Raw genomic sequence first — 27,721 nt, 5'->3', positions numbered from 1 at the left:
GAAGGGCACAGACTCTAAAGCTATGCCCAAGCTCAAATCTTGACTTGATCTTACTGCTTGCCATATATGCAACTGTAGGCAAGTTACCAACCTACTGTACCAAGTTTCCATTGTAAAATAGTGATAATAAATGCATCTATCTCGGGAATGGTGTGAAACTGAATTACTATATGTAGAACATTAGGATACTAGAATAGCACCTAGCACATATTAAACTCAAGTGACATTAGCTATTATTGCATATTGCTACTTAAATTTCACATCAGGTGAAAAAAACAAAGATAGTGAGAAACTTGGATAAACAAAGAAAACAATTCTGAAAATTATTTATCAGCTTTCCCTGAAGCTTATAAAAAAATTCAGGTTTGTCAGTCATAGTCCCCCACCACTTGAGCCCTTCTAAGTTCTCCTACATAAATCAGAACTCAAAATAAGGGGTCTTCAAATTTGAGAGGGGGGACTAAAACCAATCACAAGTGGCTTAACTACCAGTTAAGCCCTTACTGCCATCCTGCACTACTTGCCCAGTAAGGTTGAAACGGCCTCCACGCCACCATTGTAGATTGCAGCATGGCGAGAAGACATCACCTTCTCCCATAGGCCCTGTGTGTAGTTCACAACTTGAAAATAGCCACAGGTGGAGAAGGCCCACCACACAGACCAGCAGAGTAGAGGGCGGGAAGAGTAGCAGATCAAGAAGTCATTCCACAGCACCTTCAGCACAAGGAGACGATCTGCCCTGGGCTCCTATGAAGCAAGAGAAAACAGCTCAAACACTCTGATGGAAATTGTACAGAAGGCAACGACAGAGACTGGATTTTCTATTTAACAGACTTCTTCTTTTTCCTTGTAAAAACAAACTTCTTATTTTATATAAATAAATAAGTAAACAAACTTATTAGTAATTACATTTATCCCTGGTAGGGAAGATCACTCTATAATCTCACAAATGACTATCTAAAGTAAAGGCACGAATTTCCTAAATTGTAGTTAAATTATTTCTTTTTTGTACCTACTGGCAAATGAAGATGGGTATAGGGAATACATAGGAAGACAACATTAACGCCAGATTTTTAAATCTTCAATTACTATTACAAATTTTTATTCTGTAATTTTGGCTATTTTGTTGATACTTCTTCTTCTGAGAAACTTTGGTTTTGACTTGACTTGAATATGCAAATTTTTCAATCAATTGTATATTTTAGGGCTAAATACCACGGGAGTTTTAATTATTCATGTATATGTGTGTTTATGCGTGAAAATGGATGTGTTTGCTTATGCCTCTCTTTAGAAAAAAAGGGGCTCATTTAGCTAAGAGAATTTTGAAATTATTTTTATGAATTACCTGTATACCATAAACCTCAAATATTGTTAGCATAATTGCAGCCATATTTCTTTTCGACACCCCTACTACATGAATACTGTTTTTATTCCCAAGAAATATAATGTAGCCCAAGATAAAACCTTCCAGTCTTCAGATGTGCTGGTCTCTCCCTGTTCTCTCATTGATAGATAGGAGAAAATTTACCAGTACCTGAGATGGGGACATATTGGTTTCCCTGTTCTCTCCTTGAGAAGATAAAACAGACATGCCAGTTTTCCTGTTCTTCCTCTGAGAGAGAGAAAAACTGCTTTTTTTCCCAAGTAACAAACTTGCTTACTATATCAGCAAAGATGCTTACTACATCAATAAAGATCAAAGCCACCACTAGTGCATGACCATGATTCTAGCCTATAAAATATAACACTCAAGGGGGAGTTGAGGTTTCTCTCCCTCCTTGCTGCTGCTATCCCTTTTTTTGCAGAGAAGACTTGCAGCTCTTTACAATAATCCTGCTTCTTATCCCAGGTTTGTGTGTGATTAGTCCTGCACCTTTTTTCTTTCAAATATCTTAAAAAGCCTCTTTGAGGTACACTGAACTAATTTCATCAAAATACGTGGTTTCCGATTTAAAATTGTGTAGTCTCTACTTCCTATTTAATCATGAAACATATGAATTCCTTATTTGATGTTTATAATACATTGTTTTTATGACCTTTTCAGGGAATTTAAGAATGATTTTAATGACAGTAAAAGGTATTCAGTAATTAGTTTGATTTCACAGAAAAATAAATACAATGGAAAGGTTCAACATCTTTAGCAATTAGAGTAATGCAAATAAAAACTACCCTAAAATTTTATCTCACTTCATTCAGAATGGCAATAATGAAGAATACAGGCAACCATAACTGTTGACAAGGATGTGGGGGAAAATGTACATGCATGCATTGGTGGTGGAATTGCAAATTGGTCCAATAACTTTGGATAGCGGTATGGAGATGCTTCAGAATACTCTGAATAAAATCATCATTTCACCCAGCCATTCCACTTTTTTTAAAAAGCAAAAGAATGTAAAATCAGCATGCTATGGTGATTCAGTCATGTCAATGTTTATATAACTCAATTTATTGTAGCTAAACTATGGAACCAAACTAGGTGTCCTTAAATAGATGAATGGATAAAGAAAATGTGGAGTATATATTCAACGGAATATTACTTAGCTTAAAAGAAGAATTAAATCATGAAATTTGCTGATATATGGTGGACTTGGAGAATATCATCTTCAGTGAAGCAAGCAAAACCCCCCAAATCAAAGGCCAAATGTTTTCTCTAATATGTAAATGCTAAATCCCAATAACATGGGGAGGAACTAGAGAAGAATATGGTTATTTTAGATGAGGTAGAGGGGAGTGAATGGATGAAAGAGAATATGGAGATAGGAAGAATAAAAAAAAGTAGTTTGAAAATGGTTTAAAGTGAGAATAACATAAGTTTTATAAGTACAGTTTCTTACTTATCTATTGGAAATTCTTGTCATTTAAAATTTATTCCTATAATTTATTTAACATCTTATAATTTAGTCAACTTATTTAGCCAACATGTTTAGGCGAAGCCTGCATAGGCTTCATTAGTCAAGAGGACTTGTAATTTTTATGGAATTAAAAAAAAAACACAAAACAATGTTGGGTATGTAATACATGATTCTTATCTGAGAGAAAATTTATTTTGTAGAATGAGCTAATTGCTCCATGTGGGGAATGAAACACCCAAAATGAATCTTTAGATTGAGAAACTCTGTTGCAGTTGTGCACAAGTAAGTATGAATTTAAGAGAAAGTTTACTATTTTAACTATCTCCATTTCTTATTGAATCTTCAAATTTCAGCTACAAAAGCAACACAACTCTTCTTTATTGCCAGTGTTGTTGTTGTTGTTGTTTTATTTTATTTGATTTCAGCGTTTTTACTTTGGTAAACTCAAATATTCTTACAGGATATTTATTTATTTTTAAAAATTTTCATTAGTGGACTGACATTTTAGTAAAGCATGTAGATAGTGTATTTTGAAATTTTTTGGAGAGTGTTTTAATTTTAAGTATTATTTAAAATTTACCAAAAAATATGATATGTAGGCACAGGATGAAGTGTCAATGTATTTATATATTATATAATCAAATTGGTAATTTTCATGTGCTTCAACTTAAATATTCTCATTTGTATGGTAAACAAGTTAAGAATACTTTTCTCTTGTTATCTTGGAATACATAGAACATCATAAATAGCTATAGTCTTTCTCATATGTAACAGATTCATAAAACTTGCTTTTTCTATTTTTATTATTACCTCTGAAAATCTCTTCTCCACTCCCCACACTTAGGTACACTATTTATTTAAATGATCAACATTTTGTTTTATTTACCCATAAGAACCTTCATTTTTACTCCTGGTGTAGCATATTTCACTTTGTATAATTTTATATAGGTTAATCTGTTTGTGCAATGACATGATGTTTTATTGTAAAATGTGCATGTTTCCATTGGCTTATTTGCTATTTGTTTTCTTTGGAGAAATGTTTACATTTAAATCTTTCTTTATAAAATTGAGCTTTTGTTTTGTTTTGTATTGTTTTTCTTTTCATTATGGAGATTTAAAAGTTTATTTTTACAAATATATATCTGATACTAAGCTTTTTTTTAGGTATACAATCTAAACTCATGTCCTACCTTTCACATGTTAATATTTAATAAAGTTCAACTTCTCTTCCAAAAAAAAATAAAAAAAATAAAGGCACAATGTCTAATGATAACATTAATAACAGTAACTAACATTAACTAAGTACATACTAGATATACTTATTTAAGAGCTTTCTACTGCCTCATTTAATACTCAAAAATAATAGATACATGACATGAATAAGGAAACTATGTCTCACATAATTAAATAACTTGCCCAAGAAGTATTAGAACTAGGATTTGCACTTAACTTCTTGATCTTCAAAACCTACTACACCCTGCTGCCATAAATCTTACGTAAACTCTGAAGTATTAATGATATGCCAGTCCATATGCTAAAGTAGTAGTTTTGTGTGAATTATTCATGTGTGTGTTGTGAGAAGAGAGAGACTATGTGTAAGAATACTGGGAAGGGAATCTAGGGCCTCATACATGCTAGCTAAGTGCTCTACCACTGAGCTACAATCTTATCCCCTAAATTGTTATTATTTTTTAATATTTGTTTTATTTGTAGTTGGACACAATACCTTTATTTTATTTATTTTTATATGGTGCTGAGGATTGAACCCAGGGCCTCACACGTGTGAGGTGAGCACTCTACCACTGAGCCACAACCCCAGACCCCCTTAATTATTTTTGATGAAGAACTCAAAATATATCAGGTCCAGTTATAAGGCAAGCACCTCAGTCCAGTTCTGATCATGAAAGAAAACCACTGGCTTTGGTGATGCCTCTTTCTGCAATATTACCAACCTTGACCCCAAGGCAAAAGGCTCTGAGAAGAACTCACAAATAACTTGTGGACTGGACTATCACTTTGACTCATCCTACTTCATTCTTCCTTTCTATAAAATCAAAATAAAACTACTCACTCTTCAATATTTCGTACAACTATAATTTACTGTTTAATTATGGCTTAATTAAATGGTCTACAATCTCCAATATCCATCCACAGTCTGACTTTCCTTCAGGCTTGCCCAAGAAAAACAGCAGTATTTTCAGGTCAGTCAGAACAGCTTCCAAGCAACACAGCAGCCTGATATGGGATCAGCAGCAGAGCCTAGGATATCACAGAAGTGACCTGAATCCTAATTTTCATCGTACTATAGCCAACCTGATAGACTGACAATGGTGTCAGCCTAGTGAAAGATTTTATGGATCAAAGTATAGAGAGAAGTGGATCTCATGAGTGCTCTTAAATTATGTTCAGGAGCATTACAGGAGCATTATCTGTGCAATTCTGCATAAATTGCTAATTTCTGATTCTAATGCTTATCTCTACAGTGAGAGGGCTGATGAGATCTAGTCCCTTTTAATATGCTCCGATTGTTCTAGTATCTGTGCTCAGAATCAAGTCTAACCAAATTTTACAACTCTTCAGCATATAAAAATATGTCATTTCACACATCTATAAGAAATTTCAAGTTGGTCTGGGACAGAATTTTTTAAACCATAGGTCACAATTCATCAGTAGGTAGAAATATGGATTTAGTGAGCAGTGACCTGAATTACAAAAAAATAAATAGAATGGAATGTATCGGTATAAAGTATAATGTTGCAAAGATTTTTTTTGTTATACATAAAATATATGTGTGTATACTGGTTGCTATGTAAAATATCATTCCTGTTTCTTATTCACATTCAAAAAACTTGGTCTGTAAATACCTATAAAATCTTTAGAATTATGGTTTTGTTAATATTTAAATTATACACTTATGCCTACCCTGCAAGAAGCCTTGGGTTTGAGACCAACCACTGCAAAAATTAAAAAACAAAATATATTTTTTATGTATTATACGTAAGTATATATAGTCAGCCAAATCCATTTTAAAACATTTGGAACAGACAAAAATAGAGTTCTTATTTTATTTGTTTCTACTATATGAGACCTATTAAATGATTATATATACTTGCCTCCCCCAGCAACCCTTTGTTGATTTTCCAGTGTCAGCTAACAAATTCTGATGGAATCAGCATTTCATCGATATTCAATCCCTGGTCATTTTGGCCAAATGTGGCTGTAGGTTCCCTAGTGATCAAGGGTGAGTCTCATGATGAGTATCAACCAGGCTCTAGAGGGTGCTTCAGGCTCCTAGTGACAATAACCTAAACTCCAGCTAATAACCTGAGATGAAGAATGGGGTAGGAAAAGGAGAGAATTTTCAATAAGGACATGAGAGACTATTTTTGAAACTACTGGGTAAACTCTAGGTACAATGCAGACTCTGTTCATGGTGGTTCTTTATTCTCATTTAGTCTACACAACTTTCAGAGCTCAGTATTAAGTCTGCCAGAGCCCACATGCAAAGCTGGAATGTTAATAGGCTTATTTCCAAGTATGTCCCAGAAAAACTAAAACTAATTCAGTGTGGATGCAATGAAACTTGCCCCTTATAGTTTATAATGTGACAGAGGGGGTTAAAAAAAAGTGGGTGACTGGGGAGGCAGTTCATCTTCCTGGAAAGACAGAATGAGTAGATGAATTATTTTAAATGTCATCTCTTTCTTTATAATCGCACTTGAAGTATTTATTGCATTTTTTTTGTGTATATGTACGTCTTCATACATGTACTTGGGGTAATGATGTCCATCATCTTTCCTACCTCCCTTCTCCTCCCTTCCCCTCCCTCCCCTTTGCCCTATCTAAAGTTCCTCCATTTCTCCCATGCTCCCCCAACCCATCCCATATGGATCAGCATTTTCATATCAGAGAAAACATTAGGCATTTGGCTTTTGGGGATTGGCTTAACTTCACTTAGCATAATATTCTCCAACTCCATCCATTTACCTGCAAATGCCATGATTTTATTCTCATTTAATGCTGAGTAATATACCATTATGAGTATACACCACAGTTTCTTTATCCATTCATCTACTAAAGGGCATCTAGGCTGGCTCTACAGTTTCGCTATTGTGAATTGTGCTGCTATAAACATTGATGCGGCTGTGTTAATATAGTATGCTGTTTTTAAGTCCTTTGGGTATAAACCAAGGAGTGGGATAGTTGGGTCAAAGGGTGATTCCATTCTAAGTTTTCCAAGGAATTTCCATACTGCTTTCCATATTGGTTGCACCAATTTGCAGTCCCACCAGCAATGTATGAGTGTGCCTTTCACCCCCACATCCTTGCCAACATTTACTGTTGTTTGTATTCTTAATACCTGCCATCTGACTGGAGTGAGATGAAACCTTAGAGTAGTTTTGATTTGCATTTTTCTAATTGCTAGAGATGTTGAACATTTTTTCATATATTTGTTGACTGACTGTATATCATTTTCTAAGAAGTATCTATTCAGTTCCTTCGGTCATTTATTGATTGGGTTATTAATTGTTTTGGTGTTAAGATTTCTGAGTTCTTTATATATCCTAGAGATTAGGACTCTATCTGAAATGTGTGTGGTAAAAATTTGCTCCCATTCTGTAGGCTCTCTATTCACCTCACTGAAAATTTCTTTTGCTGAGAAGAAGCTTTTTACTTTGAACCCATCTCATTTATTGATTCTTGATTTTATTTCTTGTGCTATAGGAGTCTTATTAAGGAAGTGGGGGCCTAAGCCAACAAGATTTGGACCTACTTTTTATTCTATTAGGTGCAGGGTCTCTGGTTTAATTCCTAGGTCCTTGATCTACTTTGAGTTGAGTCTTATGCATGGGAAGATATAGGGGCTTAATTTCATTTTGTTGCATATGGATTTCCAGTTTTCCCAGCACAATTTGTTGAAGAGGCTACCCTTTCTCCAAAAATGTTTTTGGTGCCTTTGTTTAATACAAAATAATTGTATTTATGTGGGTTTGTCTCTGTGTCCTCTATTCTGTACCATTGGTCTACAAGTCTATTTTGGTGCCAATACCATGTTATTTTTTGTTCCTATTGCTCTGTAGTATAGTTTAAGGTCTGGTATTATGATGCCACCTGCTTCACTCTTCTTGCTAAGGATTGCTTTGGCTATTCTGAGTCTCTTATTTTTCCAGATGAATTTCATGACTGCTTTTTCTATTTCTATGAGGAATGTCATTGGGATTTTGATTGAAATTGCATTAAATTTGTATAGTGCTTTTGGTAGTATGGTTGTTTTGACAATATTAATTCCGCCTATCCAAGAACAAGGAAGATCTTTCCATCACTTAAGGTCTTGTTTAATTTCTTTCTTTAGCATTCTGTGATTTTCATTTTAGAGGTCTTTTACTTCTTTTGTTGATTTCCAAGTTTGTTTGCTTGTTTGTCTTGTTGAAGCTATTGTAAATGGGGTAGTTTTCCTAATTTCCTTTTCAAAGGATTTGTCTCTGATGAACAGAAATGCTAGTTTCAAGAACTATGTTAAATAGAAGAGGTGAAAGAGGGCATCCCTGTCTTGTTCCAGTTTTTAGAGGGAATGCTTTCAATTTTTCTTCATTTAGAATGATGCTGGCCTGGGGCTTAGCATAGATAGCTTTTACAATGTTGAGATATGTTCCTGTTATCCCTAGTTTTTATAGTGTTTTGAACATGAAGCATGCTGTATTTTTCGGAATGCTTTTTTTGCATCTATTGAGATGATCATATGATTCTTATCTTTAAGTCTTTTGATGTGATGAATTACATTTATTGATTTTGGTATGTTGAACCAACCTTGCATCCCTGGGATGAATCCCACTTGATCATGGTGCACAATCTTTTCAATATGTTTTTGTATTCAATTTGCCAAAATTTTATTGAGAATTTTTACATTTATGTTCATTAGAGATATTGGTCTGAAGTTTTCTTTCTTTGATGTGTCTTTGTCTAGTTTTAGAATTAGGGTGATACTGGCCTCATAGAATGAGTTTGGAAATGTTCCCTCTTTTTCTATTTCATGAGATAATTTGAGGAGTACTGGTTCTTTGAAGGACTTGTGTATCCATCTAGTCCTGGGCTTTTTGTGTTTGGTAGGCTTCTGATGGCATCTTCTTGCTTGAAATTATCTGTTTGACTTGTAAATATCATCCTGATGCAATTTGGGCAAATCATATGACTCTAGAAATTTACTGATACCTTTGATATTTTCTATTTTATTGGAGTATAAATTTTCAAAATAATTTCTAATTATCTTCTGTATATCTGTAGTGTTGTCATGATACTTCCTTTATAATCACGAATGTTAGTAATTTGAGTTTTCTATCGCCTTCTCTTTGTTAGCATGGCTAAGGGTTTATCAATTTTATTTAGGTTTTCAAAGAACCAACTTTTTGTTTTGTCAATTTTTTTCAGTTATTTCTTTAGTTTCAATTTCACTGATTTCAACTCTGATATTAAGTATTTCCTGTCTTCTACTGCTATGGGTGTTGATTTGATGTTCTTTTTCTAGGGCTTTGAGATGTAATATTAGGTCATTTATTTGTTGATTTTTTCTTCTTTTAAGGAGTGAACTCAATGCAATGAACTTTCCTCTTAGTACTGCCTTCATAGTATCCCAGAGATTTCGATATGTTATATCCGTGTTCTCATTTACCTCTAAGAATGTTTTAATCTGTCTTTGGCAACCCATTATTCATTCAATAGCATATTATTTATTCTCCAGGTGTTGAAGTAGCTTCTATTTTTTATTTTGTCATTGATTTCTTATTCCATTATAATATGATTAGAATGCAGGGTAGTATCTCTACTTTTTGTATTTGCTAAGAATTGCTTTGTGGTATAATATATGGTTTATTTTAGATCCACATGCTGCTGAGAAGAAAGAGTATTCACTCGTTGATGGATGAAATATTTCATATGTGTCTCTTAAGTTTGTTATTCATTGTGTTATTGAGTTCTATAGTTTCTTTGTTTAGTTTTTGTTTGGAAGATCTATCCAATGGTGAAAGAGGTGTGTTAAAGTCACCCAGAATGATTGTGTTTTGGTCTATTAGACTCTTGAACTTAAGAAGAATTTGTTTGAAGAACATAGATGCTCCATTGTTTGGGACATATATAATTGTTATGTCTTGTTGGTGTATGGTTCCCTTGAGCAATATGCAGAGTCCTTCTTTATCCCTTTTGATTAACTTTGGCTTGAAGTCTACTTTATTTGATATGATAGAAACCCCTGCTTGCTTCCGCAGTTCATGTGAGTGGTATGATTTTTCCCAACCTTTCACCTTCAGTCTGTGGATATTTAAAAATCCAACCTGCCAGTCTATGTCTTTTGATTGGTGAGTTTAGGCCATTAACATTCAGGGTTATTATTGAGACATGATTTGTATTGCTGGTTATATTTGTTTATTTTTGATATTTAACTTGACTTGGTTTCTCTTTTGATTAGTATCTCCTTTAGTGTAATAATTCCCTTTGCTGATTTTCATTGTTGTTTTTCTTTTCCTCCTCATAGAATATTTTGCAGAGGATTTTCTGTAGTACAGACTTTCTAGTTCTAACTAGAAAATTAACTTTTGTTTATCATGGGCGGTTTTTATTTCGTCATCAAATCTAAAGCTTAATTTTGTTGGACATAAGATTCTTGGTTGGCACCCATTTTCTTCCAGAACTTGGTATATGTTGTTCCAGGATCTTCTAGTTTTCAGGGTCTGGTTGAAAAAACTGCAGATATCCTAACTGGTTTCCCCCTATATGTGATCTGATTCCTTTCTCTTGTGGCTTTTAAAATTCTCTCCTTTTCCTGTATGCTAAGCATTTTCATTATAATGCACCTGGATGTGGATCTGTTGTGATTTTATACATGTGATGTCCTGTAAGCCTCTTGTATTTTATTTTCTAATTCATTCTTCATGTTTGGAAAATTTTCAGATATTATTTCATTGACTAGATTGTTCATTCCTTTGGTTTGGAACTCTATGCCTTCCTCTAGCCCCATAATTCTTAAATTTGGCCTTTTTATGTTATCCCATAATTCTCAAATGTTCTGCTCACGGTTTCTTTTCATCTTCACTGTCAACATTCAAGATTATATATTTTGTCTTCATTGTCTGAGGTCATGTCTTCCAAGGGTTCTAGTCTGTTGGTGATGCTTTCTATTGAGCTTTTAATTTGGTTGTTTCTTTCATTTCAAGGATTTCTGTTTGGCTTTTTTTCAGAACCTCTACCTCCCTATTGAAGTAATCTTTTGCTTCCCATATTTGCTTATGTAGCTCTTTATGGAAATGATCTTTTGCTGCCTGTAATTGCTCTCTTGTATCATCCTTTAATTTACAGAACATTTTAATTATGTACATCCTGAACACCTTCTCTATCCTTTCTTCTGTTGTGTTGGCCATGGATTCATCTTGGTTTGTTGGGGGCACCTTCTTCCCTTGTTTTTTCATGTTGTTTGTGTGTCTTCCCTTCTAGCACTGTGGATCCAAGGTGTTACCCTATAGGCTTATAGTGACCCTGCAGGTTTCCAATACCTCTCCTTTAAGGGGGAGAATAATGTGAACAGATTCCAATAAAACAATATACAACCTTAAACCAAAGAGCTGCTGTTAAGACATTAACAGTTTGTGTCAATATACAGAAATGGTAAATTCAATTATTATCTACAATATAAATGATTTTCAAGAAGGGTCTACAATTTCTGATGGTGGACAATGAACTGGGGTGAGGTGTAGGATGAGATGCTGAAGGGGTAGGAGGTGAGAATATAGAGTTATTAGATCTTAGGAAGCATGAAAGAGGAATCTAAGAAGTTGGTTAGTAGATGGAAAAAAGAGAAAAAGTGATTTTTGAAATACAACTATGTGGGAAGACAGTAGAGTACAAAAACCAAATATAAATATTAAGAAAAGTAAAAAAAAAAAACACAGTAAAAATAGGAGATAAAAGAAGATACAATACCACTGTAATATTCTATTCAAGCATCCCAGTCCTGAGTAGCCTAATTGTTGAAAAGTACTTGGTTTCACAAATGTTGGGGATGTGAGGACAGGAGGAAAAAAAATCTCGAAGGAAAACACAAGAATTGTTTTTGTTGGAGATCAGTATCTTTCCTGCTTCCCTTCTCATCTAATAGGTGGGTTGTCTGTTGTTTGCTGGCATCTCCACCCTCAGGATGGTGAAGGTCATTAGGGTGAGAGGATTGGTCTTGGGGGCATGGTTCCTGGAGGTGGGATACTGCACCCCAACGATCTCCTTTGGGGCCCACTCGTGTGATGTGGGTTCCTGGTCTTATCTTCTTATATTACCTATAGACCATACAATTCCTGGTCTCTAATTTGGTCTCTAAACTGTATCTCACACACCACTTTCTACTTCCCAATCAGGAACCTTTCTTTCCAGAGGTCTTGTGGGCTGTGCTCTGGGGGCTGTGCACCTGCAGCAGAAAGCTGTTTTATATTGAGCAGTTCAGGACCAGGTTTTACAAACTACAGACTGGTTGTATAGCTACAAGCACTGTGCTGGGTTAGTGGCTGCCAGGGAGTGGGGTGAGTTGGGGACTTTCGGTACCTTGATATTATTTCTAATCCCCAGCAGTGTTCCAAGCTAGAAGTGGCTCCAACTAAAGATGGCAACGAAGGTGTCTCAAGATGGAAGCATCCACTTTCAGCAATGGGGTATGGGATTGGGTGGGGCCAGTCAGTGGCCTTGAGTGGTATGTTCAGACATGCAGCTCTCTGGCATGCAGTATTGTGGCTGGTGGCTGTCACCGGAATCAGTGCAGCATTCCCAGGTGCAGGCTACTATGTGTAGGGGACTGTGGCAGTGGTTCCAGTGACTCAAGATGGAGGCAGCTGAAGAAGCCCCATGTTGGAAGGTGGGGGTCCATTCAAAATGGGCAGCCAGAGTTCCTATGCGTGAGCTGCAGCAGGGTTTTCTATGTGGGAACAGCAGCCTGGAGTCCTTCGTAGGTGCTAATGCCAGTGGTCCTACTCTGGCACCCGGAGGACTTGCGTAGCCGATGGTCAGGAGTCTGCTGAGGCCACGCAATGAGGCTGGAGACCTGTGTAGCACAGTGGCCGAGATTCCCACGTGAAGCAGCTGTCGGGGGTCCTCTAATTGCTCACAGAGAAACAGTATTTCCACTACTTGAATCCCAGGTTCCAGATTGACACAGAATGCAGCCTCCCTCTAGCATCTCCCATTATCTTAATTGTTCTCTTGTGATTCTCTTTCTTTGCATTATTCATTACTATCCCACTTTGGCAAAGTGTCATTTGAAAAATAAGTAACATACTTTAGCATAGAAAAGGAAAACAACTTTCTATCTTTAAAGACTGTAGGCTTCAATTCGGAAACTGGAAGTAGATATAGAACATTTATCAGAATCATTTAATCTGTTAGCCAGATTTTTCTGAGCGCTAGCTTTATATATTTTATCAAACACTGGGGACAGAAAGATGAAGTAGACATAGCCCCTGGCATCCAAGACATTTCTGACATGAATAATACAATGTTATACCAGTTCAATTTTGGAGGTCAGGCACTCCAGGGGAACATTTGTCATTCTTAATATAAATCAACGGTATCTTGAATTAATGAACGAATGAATCAACGAACCCACTTATGACAAAACTTAAATCCAAAAACAAGATCTAGCAAGAGGGGGTTTCCCGTCTGTCTTATCACCATTAGTCAGCTCTCAAAAAACAGCAACTACAAAACATTTAAGGGTGAGCTTACCAGTTCCTCATGCGGAGGCTCCTCCAAATTTAGAGGGATTTTGGATTCCATGTCCTCCCACCCAGGAAGGTGGTTAGAAGCTGGCGTGTTAGAAATAATGCCACCATTTTGTACCTTGATGCCATTTACTCTCTGGCAGGTAGAAGGAATGTGGTGAAAGAAGAGGCTCTTCTGTGGCATGGGCAGGAACCAGGCCACAGCAAAAGCCACGGAAACACAAGTAAGAGAGATGACATTCAAGCTGAATAGGGACCAGCCTGCTACCGAGACAAGGATCTGCCCTAGGACAGAGCCCACTGTGAAGCCCACCAAGGTGGCACTTCGGCAGTAACTTGTGACTTTCTGGTACATGCCTAGGTCCACTACACTGTAGATATAAGAGTAATAGGCAATTTCTGTAGCTGTGGCCATGCCATAGAAGAATTCTAAGAACTGAACGGCCAGCAGTCCCTGGGCATAGAGCAGCATGAACCATGTAACAATAAGGCTGAGTCCCTGTAGTAAAACAACAGGTTTATAACGGAGGTAGTCTGTAGCAAGGAACACAGGAAACAGCAGCACCAGGTAAGAGTATGTCCAAACTGGATAAATTTCATTGAAGACCTGGTAAAGAGAGAATAAAAATCTCTTAGTGATCGAAATACTCAAAAAGAACTTATTTTTATAAAACACCTACCAATGCTTCAAATACCACATTCTTACCAACCAAAGAAACCTTGGCAATAACAGTTCAGATATCTGTTCAAAATATCCTTCCCCATCTCTACTCTGTCATCTTTTTCTTAATAAAATCTTTCCCTTTCATCAAGGCTCTTCAGGCTTCCTTATCCAGGAAGACTGCTGAAGTTGATATTCAAAGCTCTCTTGATACCATCTCATATCAGTGTCCCCATTTAACTCATAACACTGGTTCATAGCCATGGCTGTATACCTCTCAAGAAGCTTTAAATATTTGGGGTTTCAAGATTTTTTTAAAAAAACTTCCTAGAACTACTGTCTTGTAGGTTCTTTAACATGGGACCCAACATTCATCTGTATACTCTAACAGCCAGCATGCTTAAAAGATATGGGGCTCTGGGATGGGCATGGTGGTGCATGCCTGTAATCCCAGTGATTCCAGGAAGCTGAGGCAGGAGGAATTAAAATTCAAAGCCAGCCTCAGCAACTTAATGAAGACCTGTCTCAAAATAAAAATAAAAAGGGCTGGGAGTGGGTTGGGATTGTGGCTCAGTGGTAGACACTCACCTAGTACATGTGAAGCCCTGGGCTTGATCCTCAGCACCACATTAAATAGATAGATAGATAGATAGATAGATAGATAGATAGATAGATAGATAGAGGTGCTGTGTCCAACTACAACTAAAAAATAAGTATTTTTAAAAAGGAGGGTCTGGGGATATGGCTCAATGGTAAAGTGCCTCAAAACAAACTATCTACTTGATTAAAGAAAAAAAGATACTAGGCTCCTTTAATGTTTTAGAAGAAGTATAGGACAAGGGAGCTTTGATACTACTCACTAATTTTTGGAGCAAAGGAATAGGTAGAGAGAGTGAATCAGTCCTAGCATCTTGACAGAACAATTCTCTCAGGATAGTAGGATTATAGGCAAGTTTTTGTCTTTTTTTTTTTACTTATTTGTAATTTGGAAGAAGATTGTAGTTTTTTCTATCTTTTCAAATTTTAAAAATTAAATTTTTTCCTTGAAAGATAATTGTACATACTTATAGGATACAGTGTGTTGTATCAGTAAATGTACACACTGTATATTGATCAATTCAGGATACTTAGATTATCCATCACCTCAAACTTTTATCATTTCATTATGATGGGAACATTCAAAATCATTTCTTCTAGCTAATCACCCTTCTGCGAATAGTACACAAGAACTTACTGCTATTTTCTTTTTAATGCATATTTTAAATGGAAATATAATTTAAAATAAAAGCAAGCATGAAACTAGAACGCTCCAGCTGGAATTATAATTCTACTACTTGCTGTGTGATTAGAGGTGCTCCTCTATGATGGCTTAGGTTCTGATGAACTCATTCTAACTTGAAAGTACAAGTCACTCAGCACACCTAGCCTACCAAGCAGCAGCATCTAGCAACATGCAGCATTGGCCACTTTCCCTTGTGACTGTCTGGCTAGCTGGGAGCTGTATTTACAACCAGCATCACTAGAGAGCAAGGCACCGTGTATTGCTAAGCCCACAAAAAGATCAAAATGAAAAATGTGGAGTATGATTTCAAATGAATGTATATTGCTTTTGTACCATCATAAAGTAAAAAAAAAAATCCTAAGTTGAACCACTGTGTATCAGGAACTGTGCAAAGAATATAGAATAGAGGTTGTTACATGCTGGGAAGGATGAGGGAAAGATGAATAAAAAGAGGCTGGATAACAGGTACCAAAACACAGAAGGAAGAAGTTCTGGCTTTCCACACCACAGTGGGATAATAACCAAGCACACTTTTTATGAATAAGGAGTAGTGTGGTGGGCAAAGGCTCCAAATATGAAGAAATGGTAAAGAGAGGGAAATGCAAACCACCCTGTTTGATTGGTGCATGATGTGCACATTTTTTCTGCACTGTACCTCATTAATATGTGTAATTATTGCAGGTTAATAAAAAGTAAATTAAAAACAGTTCCTATTGCTCCCTTACTCCATCTTTTGTTTTAGCACACTGATTGACCTCTTCACTTCCAGTAGTTGTGCTTAGACATATTATATAACTTTTAATAATGGTTTTCCCTAAATAATTGTCAAGTTTCATTATAAAAGTCCTATTCTTTTAATGAATGCCAACTAAAACATAGAGGGGTGGGTGATGGGTTGTCTTTAGCCTACTGTAATTAATAGGCCTACATTTCTCCTATTAGAGACATCTATCCCTGGTGAATGGCCCTCTTACACTAACACCAGATTCCTAACAGTGAGTCCCCACTGATACACTATACACCCTGCTATGCACTTCACCTAAAATAGCCCCAACTGATCCAATCAACAGCACTGCAGGGTAAATGCTTTCACCATCCATATTTTGTAGTCAAGGAAACTTGGTCTTACAGAGAGGTTAGGTGAACTATCCACAGGCATCACAGTGAGGACTGGAAGAAGGAAGATCTAAACCAGACATTCAGAACCAGATATTCTGAATCTACCACACTGAAACCCCTGGTTTCTTCAGTCAGAAAACTATTATTGATCTCAGAGCCTCCTAGGGTACTTGAGGCCTGCAAGTGCTTTTTCAATCTATATGGAAGTGGGGTTTTGGGGGTTGAAGGGTCCCCTCCCAGTACTGGGTATTGAACCCGGGGGCACTTAACCACTGAACCACATCCCCAGCCTTTTTTAATATTTTATTTAGAGACAGGATTTCATGAAATTGCTTAGGGCCTCACTAAGTTGTTGAAGCTGGCTTTGAATACACATCCTCCAGCCTCAGCTTTCCAAGCTGCTATCAGCCCTTGAGGTATTTTTATAGAACATTTGTCAAGATAAAAGACTTTAATACTGCAGACAGTCTCCAGAGCTTAGCCACTGGGTTCCCAAAGGAGATTATCCTTTCTTTCTCTTCAATGACACCACCAGAAGTTATTACACCAGAAAACACTTCTTGGATAAATACTTTGAATCTTGAAGGGGAACTTCCTACAGGCAAAATTGTACAAATTAAAGACCTTGGGCTGGGGATGTGGCTCAAGTGGTAGCGCGCTCCCCTGGCATGCGTGCGGCCCGGGTTCGATCCTCAGCACCACATACCAACAAAGATGTTGTGTCCGCAGAGAACTAAAAAATAAATATTAAAAATTCTCTCTCTCTCTCTCTCTCTCTCTCTCTCTCTCTCTCTCTCTCTCTCTCCTCTCTCACTCTCTCTTTAAAAAAAAAAAAGACCTTTATTGTCTATGCCCCATCTTCTCACCTCAGGTAAAATATGCCATGTGATCAAAGGGAATTGATTTTATTCTATTCAAAGTATCTTTTGCAACTTTGGATCAGAGTTTGTGCTTTCTTCTGAGATATAAAAAGTCAAGGGAAAACAATATAGACTTTATTTTAGAATCAAGTTTCAATTAAACTATTTAATAAACACCTGTTAGCACAACACTGTTCTCAATCTATTTAGAGGTGATTAATAAAAAAAAAAAAAAAGTAAAACGCTCTCTTCAGGAGTTCTGAACCTGGTGAGGAATATGCATACATCTAAACAGTATTTATGATGGAAATGGCTTTGAGGGGGATGTTGAAGGATGAGAAAGAAGCTACAAAAAGATATCAACAGATATATATGGGAAGATTATTCCAGAGATCATGTTGGAATACAGGTCAATGGATGGTAGTCTGTGGATATGCTGGACCTATGACTATAAGATCAGTATGAGTGAAGCCTGGCTATGTGGAAGTGGGGAGAGGGAAAAGGAGGTAGTGGGAGATAATGCTATCAAGGAGGTAAAAATTAGACTGTTAGGCTCTGAATGTCAGGAAGAATATGCACAATGATTAAAAAATCAAAAACAGAAAATGCCTTTCAAACCACATACCACAAAGAGATAAGGTTAATAAAGTTTTTAGAAAAAAAAGGATTATTTTATTGAAAGTATAAGAACACAGTCAAAATTTAACCTGCTTAAAACTTATGAAGTGGTAACTATTTTAAAGTTTATGCTATTCTTAAAATTTAAGGGGGGGAAAATCCTCGGAGAGTGGAAAGATAGAGGAAATTCTATCTTTTGGACTTGGGTCATAGTAGCTCTACTTAAGATGACCCGTTCAGGTCCTTCAGAAGTCTTCTGGGGAAACACAAACTTCAGTACATATGTCACTGAATGTGGTTTGGTATTTACTTATAAATTATGTGCTATTTTTTATTTAACTGTCCATTGCTAAAAGCAAGCACTCTTTCAGTTACTAGTTATCTGAAAAATCAAGGGATTTGCCACAGGGTAAGCAGAGCCAACACAATAACTGCAATAACCAACACAATCAGCTCTGAATCCAGGTTCCTCAGAAACAGAGGACCCTTCTTCCCAGATCACTAGATTCCTCTTCAAATCCTGCCTTCCTCCCCATCTAATATGCAATAACAGAAGCATGCTTATGTTTCTATTATACAAGCAATAAATATTTACTGGATCTTTCACCCCTGCTTCATTTCTATGCTCCTGAACATATTTGATTCACCCTAGAAAACTTCCTGATAAGATAGAGCACAGAATAATGACAGCACAGAACACATGACAAAACAGATCAGCTTTCAAATATCAACATTGGGGGCATGTTCCTTCCCTACGTGCTTCTCTGTCCGGCAAGGTACACAAACTGCATATCACATGGCAGTTCATATGAAACTTTAATTGTCAGCTGCTCATAAGCAGAATTACTTCTGCCTCAGTGGCCATGCCTCAGATTCAGTGGCTGTTTGGGGTCTCCAGAATCATACCTTCTCAGGTTGGTGCAGTAATTTTGTAAAATCATTCTGTTCATAAGAGATGGTCCTTTCCACTTTATTGTTGATTTTAACCAGTATCAAAATTCAAATGGGGGGTTGGGTTGTAGCTCAGTAGTAGAGCACTGGCCTCACATGTGTGAGGCCCTGGGTTCGGGTCCCAGCACCACAAAAAAAAAAATAAACAATTAAAATTAAAAATATGGTGTCCATTTACAAGTAAAAAAAATAAAATTTAAAAAAATTAAAATGGGTGATGAATAACTGTTACAGTTCCTTGTGTGGATATCCACAAGACTGAGAAACAGATGATGTAGAGTTGGGCAAAAGTCATCTCTACACTCACTGGGGTGAAACAATGTCAGACACTTAAATGAATCCAGGATTTCAACACTGATTCAATTCTCTCTCAAGTGCCCTTGGGAAAAAAAGACACACTGGAACAACAAACTGGACTATGAGTAATTATATCCTGCCAGTCAGCAAATGACTCCTGTAGTGCCACCTCTTGCTCTGACCTGTTATGCTGAGTAACTGAATTGCTACTCAAAAGAGGTGAGTATGGTTTAAATCAGAGGAATATTTTATAGCAACTGGAGCAGGGAGGCAGGGTGGGAGGAAAGGGAGATAGAAAAAAATGAACAACTAACCAGCCACCACTCAACTGATAGGAGGGTAAAGAACACCAGACCTCAGCTTACACCTTTTGCAGTATTCAAGGAAAAGGATGTTCAATCTGCTTTATTTTGACCCTGTGGTAGCACTTTGGGTTTAACTTATTTTCATCTTATATGTCTTAATGCAAAACCCAAATACTGGGACTGATGATGCACTTTAAGAGTTAACCACATCATTAAAATACATTATGATTGGCTGGGTTTGTAGTCAGTAGTAGAGCGCTTGCCTAGCACGTATGAAGCACTGGGTTTGATCCTCAGCACTACATAAAAATAAGTAAATAAAGGTATTGTGTACATATACAACTAAAAAAAATATTTTTAAAAAGTACATTATGCACTTCTGAAATCCTTATCTGGGGTAATCAACCAGCAAGAAGTTCTTGACCATGGATTATGTGCTCTCAATTACCCTGAGCATCACAGCAGGTACAGAGCCTTCAAACACCTCACCTAACAGCTGAAGAGCAAAACTAACATCTGAAGCAATAATTCACAATGCAGGAAAGAACTATAAGTGCCAATTTACGTGATACCATCTCCTTTTATCCCAGGAGATGGGACTTAAGGGGGGAGGGCTATCTTTGGATACAAACTCACCTAACTGAAAATACAACAAATTAAAATGATGGATTCTTGTCCTGTACTGTCGTTATTTGTGCACATCCATCCTGTCAACGGTAAACAAAGGAGGGGCTGGGAAGGTCAAGGGAGACCCTTTCGGAAAGCCGTGGCTGCCCACTCTCAGCCCACGGGTATTCACCGGACCTCCACCTGGCCCAAAGTACAGCCTGCCGCGTTCTCTCTGTCAAACCCCGGTCCCAGCCCGCAGCAGGGCTGCGGGGCCAGTCGGGGCAGAGTCTCCAAGCCGCACCGCTGCGCCACCCTCACTGGCCAGGAGCACGCCGCCGCGGGCTGGGCGCGCTCTGACTCCGGAGGGCCACGGGAAACCCAGAGGAGGAGGGGCAGGGCCCAGGTCGTCTGCCCCGGGACAGCGCCGGAGCCGCCACCGGGACGGCCGCGCGCCCGCCTACCTCCCGCTCCGTCAGGTTCTTGTCGGGCCCCAGCAGGTAGGGCGTGAGGAAGGGCTCCGAGGGCCGCAGGCTGGCGAAGAAGCCGTACGCGCAGAGCAACGCGGTGGGCAAGAACCAGCACTCGCGAGGGACCCGCGCTGTGCGCAGGAGCATGGTGGCCGCCGCCGCCGCCGCCCGCCGGGACACGGGGCCGGGCACATCCATTCGGGGCGCGGGAGGGGACCGGCCCGGCCCCTTCCTTCTGCTCCGCCAACTGGAGGGAGTCCCAGGTGGCGACACCTACAACCTCTAGTGACACCTCTTCTCCGCAGGGCCAGCCGCTCCGGGCCGGCGGCCGCAGGGCGGAGCCTAGCCTCCCTCAAGCGTCCTGCCGAGCCTCGCGGCCGCCCGGCTCCACCGCCCGCCCCCTCGCCGCCGCCTCCAGGTCGGGGCCAATCACGGTAGGCGCCCGGCACTCAGCTTCACCCCGATTGGTCGGCGGCGGCGCCTCGCCAGACGCTGACGTCGAGGGGGCTGGCCGCGGGCTCGCGGAAAGGGCAGCGCTGCCGGCCTCTCAGTTCCCGCTTGGCGTCCCGTGTGCCTCAGTGTCGGCAGTCGGTGCGAGTGACCTCCCTCACAATTTGTCACCGTCCCTCTGAGGCCCGCATAGGTGTCCTCCTCGAAAGACGTGGCGACCACTGCGGGCAGAGGCGGGGAGTGGCAGCCCTTTTCCCCAGCGCCACGTGTGGAACTGGGTTCCTCCGCCCGAGTGGGACAGGGCCGCGAGTGGGCGCCGCGCGCCGCCCAGAGCGTGCGAGGGAGAGCGAGCCTGGGCGCCCAACCGGCCCGGAGCCCCGAGGCCGCGGGCTTCCCCGCCGCGCTGTTTGCGAGAGCTGAGGCGAGAACCATTGAACTGCACAGTGTAATCTACGGTGCAGAAGAAAGTGGAAACTCTGAGTCATCCAAGCAATCGGGAATCATCAATCTCATTTCAAAACAAAACAAGAGTCTTGGCATACTTTTCAAAGACAAAGCATGACAGGAATCTCCAGGGCTTGCGCTCATCTCCTGGGTGCTTTCTGCTTGACGCACAGCCTGACTCCCCATCCACTGCAGGCAAAGCTGCATCTGTAAAGCAGTTCTTCCTGTGCAGTATTTGTAGAGTACAGATCCTGCCAGAAACCTATGCAAACATTTTTGGACCTTCTCTTTTGCTTTTAGGTATGTTATGAGAAGTCCAGCTTTTTTTTTCTTTTTTTTTTTAAGATGCAATGTTTTATGACTTTTATTTTTTTTAAAAAAGTGTGAAGCCAATATGAAAACAGCATTTATAAATTATATATGGTAAAGATTCATTATGATATGATTGCATTTTCCATTTTTTTTTCAAATTTTGACACACTTCATTCCCAACATAGAACTATATAACATTATGATATTGAAGGGTTTATCCAAGGATTCAGGTTGATCGAAAAATGAGAAAGGAATTCATAAAACCACTACAACAAGTAAAAAACACATAGCAAAATCACTTCAAAATTACTACATGGTACAGAATCCAAACTCATCAAAAGCAAAAGGTGTCTTTTTCTCCCTTTGGCACCCATTTGTACTTCCCCCAAACACTTCCTAGTCTTTTAGGTATACTTCCAAAGACACTTAATGCATTCACAAGTACAAACATATATCAATTCTATAAGCATAAGATGGATATTATTGAGCATGTTGCATGTTCACTATACAATATACCTTAAAGATGATCCCACATTAATACATATACAAATCCAGCTTTTTATGTGAGCATCAGCAGCAAAGCCAGATGGAATACCATACTAGTGACTGTGCCTGTGACTGTGCATGTGACTGTGTGAGTTGTTCAATCTATGAAAAAAAAACACAATCCATGGTATTTATACCTCTCAATGAGTCTTTTCAAAGAGTGGTTCAGGAAGCCTTGAAGGTCCTTGGGACCTTCTCAGAGGATACACAGGTCAAAACTAGTTTGTAATCATACTAAGGCTTTATTTGCTTTTACACTCCAGAGCAACATCATGTCTAATGATATTGTCACTAAGAGAATGTGTGCTTGTGCACTTTTGTGTTTAAAAAACTTTCCAGATTTCATTTATTGTATGGTAAATATAATTTGATAAAGACCCACCCAAACCAAAGTCTTAGGGTCGGTCCTCAATTATAAAGGTCCTCAGACCTATTTGACAACTACTGATCTCCTGCAGTACAATTATCTAGTCCCCTAAACTCCTGCATAGTATTTGCTTCTCTTCACTATGACCAGAGAACAGTGGTCCTGTTGGCAATTGCTTTGCATTTACATTAATTGCTTGGAGAGACCAGACGAGGAAGAGAGGAAGGGAGGAAGGAAGGAAGGAAGGAAGGAAGGAAGGAAGGAGGGAGGGAAGGAAGTCTACCATGTGGCCAGCGCAATGGTTTCATTAATGAGGTTCTTGGCATAAAAGTTAGCTAGCAGAGATCGAAATAAAACACACAGACTCAGTTACCTTATTTCTATTGCCAGGTCCGAGACCGGTTCCCCTCTCTGGTTCCCACCTCTAACCGCCCGGCAGGGCAGCAAGGATTACTCAGGGCTAGCAGGAGAGAGAGTGAGCACGCCAGGGAGTAGCCTTTATTGGGGAACAAGAGATTCAGGGGAGGATTCCATCCAATGAAGGTTGAGGGGAGGCCGCACTCCAAGGTCAGGGTCAGTGATTGGGCCCCCGGGGTCAGTGGTCAGTCACACCCCCACACTGACGGGTTCTCTCATCAGGAGAGGGCTGGGAAAGCTCCGACACAGTCAGAGCACCTCAGACCCAAACCAGGAGTCGCCCAGTCACGTGTGAAGATGGCTCCCCACAAGGAAGGAAGGCAGGCAGGCTGGCTGGCCAGGAGAAGCCTCAGAAAGAGAAGCCCACCTACCAAAAGAGCATATTTCTATCCTTTCCCTGAGACTTGGAGACCTGAACTATGCTAATCTGTAAACTACTGGTTTTGTAATTTTTCTTGGACATAAATCTGGTAGGCCTTTCAAATCCTCTTTGAAGTGATGCTAAGAATAAACCAAACAGCAGTTGTTCTTGAATTGGGTGGAAAAAAGTCATCTTCTTATTTTTCTGTAAGAGATCATGATAGGCAGAATTCTAAAAATGACCCCAGTGGCCTTTGCCCTTGTGTAATCTCTATCCATTTGTGTGGGATGGAGCATGTAAATTTGATGAAATGATATTCCTGTGATTATCTAACATTTTATGGCAAATGTGTGATTCTGCATCTGGTCCCAATTCAATAAATGAGTTCTTTAAATGCAAAATTTTCAGAGAGATTTGAAGAATGATAAGAATTTGATGTGCTGCTGCTGGAGGGGACTGTGCTCCAAAGAACATGATCAGTCTGTAGCAACTGCGACTGGCTTCTGGCGCTCAGCTAGCAAGCAAGTGGGGATCCCAGTTCTATCACCATATGGAACTGAGTTCTGCTATAGACCTCAATGAACTGGGAAGTGGATTCTTCCTCAGAGCAACTGGAGAAGAGCTTGGCCTGCTCAACATCTTAGTTTTCGCCTGTGGAACACTAAGCAGAGAACCCACTCAAGCCCACCTGGACTTCTGATCTACAGAATTGTGAGTTAAGAGATATAATTTTTTTAAAATGGTAAATTTGTGGTAATTTGTTGTATAGCAATAGGAAATTAATATAGAGGTAAATAGGATATATTTTTAAATTGAGGTAGTATTCACATAACATGAAAATAGCCATTAACCATATTAAAGTGTGCAACTCAGTGCCATTAGTGTATTCACTACATTGTGGAACCATTCTTTCTGTCTAGTTCCAAGACATTTACAACCACTCTTTCCATGAAAACTGGACAGAAAACCCATACCATTAAGCTACTAGTATCTGTTCCCCCTCCTTCCATCCCCTAGCAAACTATAATGTGCTTTCTATCAATATGAATTTACAAATTTCATACAACATATGACTCTTCTTGTCTGGCTTTTTTAGTTTAGCATAATGTTTCAAAGTTCCCTTCACATTGTAGTATGTGGTAGTACTTCATTCCTTATTGTAGTGGAGTAATATGTGTATACTCTACATTTTGCTTATGGATTCATCTGTTGATGGACATTTGAGTTGTTCTTGCTTTTTGGCTCTTATGAATAGTGCTGGTGTGAACATTCCTGTGCAAGTGTTTAAATGCCTATTTTCAGTTCTTTGGGAGTATTTACCTAGGAGAAGGATTGCTGTTTCATTGGCAATTCTGTGTTTATTTGAGGAATTGCCAAACTGTTCTTCAGAGAAACTATACCATTTTACATTCTACAAGCAATATATAAAAGGTTCCTATTTTCCCACATCCTTGTCAACATTTATTTTCCTTTTTTAAAAATAGCCATCCTAATGGGTATGAAATGGTATCTCATCGTAGTTTTTATTTGCATTTCCCAATGATTGATGGTGCTGAGCATCTTTTCATGTATTTGTTGACTATTTGTATATCTTCTTGAGAAAAATGTCTATTCAAGTCCTTTGCCCACTTTTTTATTGGGTGGTTTGTGTTTTGTCATTGAGTTATAAGAGTTCTTTATATATTCTAGATACTCTGTTCTCTTATTTGGAAGGGGTAGATAAAATATTGGAAGATTTTTTTTCTTTTTCTATGTAATAGATGTGTGTTTTACAAAAGTAAGATTAGGTTATGCAGTTGTACACATTTCTGTTTTTCTCACTAAGGAATAATTTATGGTGCACATTCTCTTTAATAAAGTATATTTAATGCCTAGATCCCATTATGTGGATATACTATATATAATCCATTCATTCTGTTTCTAGTTTTCAATCACTACCAACAATACTGCGAATAACATCATTGCGTAATATACCTATATCTTTTAAATTTAATTTTAATGGCATTTATTCCCAGGACTGCAATTGCTGAGATAGAGTATATGCATTTTTCATTTTAATAGATGTTGCTTTGTTGATTTCCATAAAAGCTATAATAACTTATCATTTTTACTAGCAACAGATGAGAGTATTTGTTTTTACTTTATCTATGGTAAAATTAATCACATGAGCAGAATTTTCTACTCCTGGTATCAGAAGTCATATTTGAAGGATGAGAAGAATTTGATGTGTGACTTTTACATTTTTGCTTGTCTAGTAGGTGCAAATAAGTAGTTCTCAGTCTGCAATGATTTTTGCCCTCCAGAGACATTTGTCAATATCTGGAGATAGTTTTGATTGTCATGACTTGCGGGAGGGTGCTACCAACTTCTACTGGGGAAAGCCAGGGATTCTGCTGCATATCCTGCAATACTCAAGGCACATCCACCACAAAGAGTTACCTACTCAGAATGTCATTGAGGAAGATGAGAAGCAATGTAAAAAGTTGAGAAATCCTAGTATAAAGATTTGAAAATATTTATGGGTAAGTTTGAACATATTTCTGTTTTTGTCAGCTATTTGGATTTACTCTTCTATAAGAGTAAATCCCATTTTTCTTTTGGCTTTTCATCCTTATCTACTTATAAGAATCCTTTACATTTTATAAATCCTTTATCTTTTCTCTTCATTGAAACCTTCATATTTCGGCTGGGCACAGTGGTGCACACCTATAATCCCAGAGGCTCAGGAGGCTGAGGAAGGAGGATCACAAGTTCAAAGCCTACCTCAGCAACTTAAGGAGACCCTAAACAACTTAACAAGACCCTAAATAAAATAGAAAAAGGGTTGGGGATGTGGCTCAGTTGGAGAGCTCAGTGGCTCAATCCCTGGTACAAAAACAAACAAACAAAAAAAACCTTCCAAACCTTTATTTTTTCAAATATATATATATTTTAATCTTTAAAGTGTGTTTAGACAAATAGTAAATCTTAATGTAGTTCATAAAGCAAGGGCTGAACAAATGGTTGGTCATGTCCTTGGATGGGAAAATATCATCATAAAAATGTTCTTTTCTTTTAAAAAAAGGTAATCTATAACTTTAATACAATTCCAACTGAATCTAAACAATATTCAATTAAGAATACAAAAGTACCTTAAATTTTATATAGCATAACAAAAAAGTCTAAGAATAGCCAATAAAATTTTGTGCAGTAAGATTAGAGAGGGAACTTGCCTCGCTGGATATCAGAAGATTATTTAAAGGTCCTGAAATCAAATCAATTTGGCAAGATCATTAGAATAGATAGGTACATAAGTGAAACAGACCAGGGAATCCATAAATACACCTTATTATATATGCAAATTTAATAAATGACAGCTATTTTGTTCAATTAAATGGAAAAAGGATGAATAACTTAATACATGGCATAGCAAAATAATATGTTCCAGACTCAATTTCTTTCATCGGAATAATCCCATACCACATATAAAAACAAATTCCAGATGCATAAATGACTTAATATAAGCAACAATCTTCAAAATCTAATTGACTACATGTATACTTTGGGAATCAAGTAATGGAAAGCCACTGAAATGTAAAAAATTAAAGAGAATGATTAAGTGATATTTATAAATTTGATCTTCCTGAGGAAATTGCTAAACTGATACATAAACCTTGTTTTAGTGTCTCCTGTTTTTCTAGCATAGCATCTGGCAAGTTGAAGAAACTTCATGAATCTTGGTGAATGATGGTCCCCTGTAGATAATTTATTCTGATGCTTTAAGTGGTTCATTGTAAAACCTCAGGGGTAGCTGAGCTAGAAGGAATCTACAAAGCACTGGGGAGTGAAACATTTTTATCCTGTGGGGTAGTACAGGTAGGAAAAGAGCACTGATTCATACCCATTGAGTGGTATATAGAATTTTAGAGCAAAAGGAAGAATTAAGGTCAGCTTTTCTGTTGCATTACTTTCCAGAGGAAGACATTTAAGTTACTGAGAAGTTAAGGGACATGTGATATGGTACAATCTGAAAAATGTTGTTGGCCTAGTTTGAACTTTGTTCTACAGTAGAGATGATG

The 27,721-nt window shown here is 38.2% G+C and overlaps 1 protein-coding gene across 1 annotated transcript in view; it reads right to left on the bottom strand.

Annotated features, from left to right (window-relative positions):
• The window catches only part of SLC19A2 (solute carrier family 19 member 2), a 28,212-nt gene extending 6,356 nt beyond the window's left edge, over nucleotides 1-21,856 (bottom strand). The window contains exons 1-3 of the mRNA XM_081300552.1: nucleotides 20,761-21,856; nucleotides 13,602-14,204; nucleotides 525-747 (exon numbers count right to left, since the gene is read on the bottom strand). Coding sequence (XP_081156678.1) covers nucleotides 525-747; nucleotides 13,602-14,204; nucleotides 20,761-20,964 — 1,030 coding nt within the window. The 5' untranslated portion in view covers nucleotides 20,965-21,856. The remainder of the gene's footprint in view (nucleotides 1-524; nucleotides 748-13,601; nucleotides 14,205-20,760) is intronic.
• Nucleotides 21,857-27,721: the final 5,865 nt, after the last annotated feature.

The sequence above is a fragment of the Spermophilus citellus genome, assembly GCF_964194105.1.
Source record: "Spermophilus citellus genome assembly, chromosome: 6".
Lineage (NCBI taxonomy): Eukaryota > Metazoa > Chordata > Mammalia > Rodentia > Sciuridae > Spermophilus > Spermophilus citellus.
Note: the sequence above shows the minus strand (reverse complement) of the source record. Positions and strands in the feature narration are given on the sequence as shown.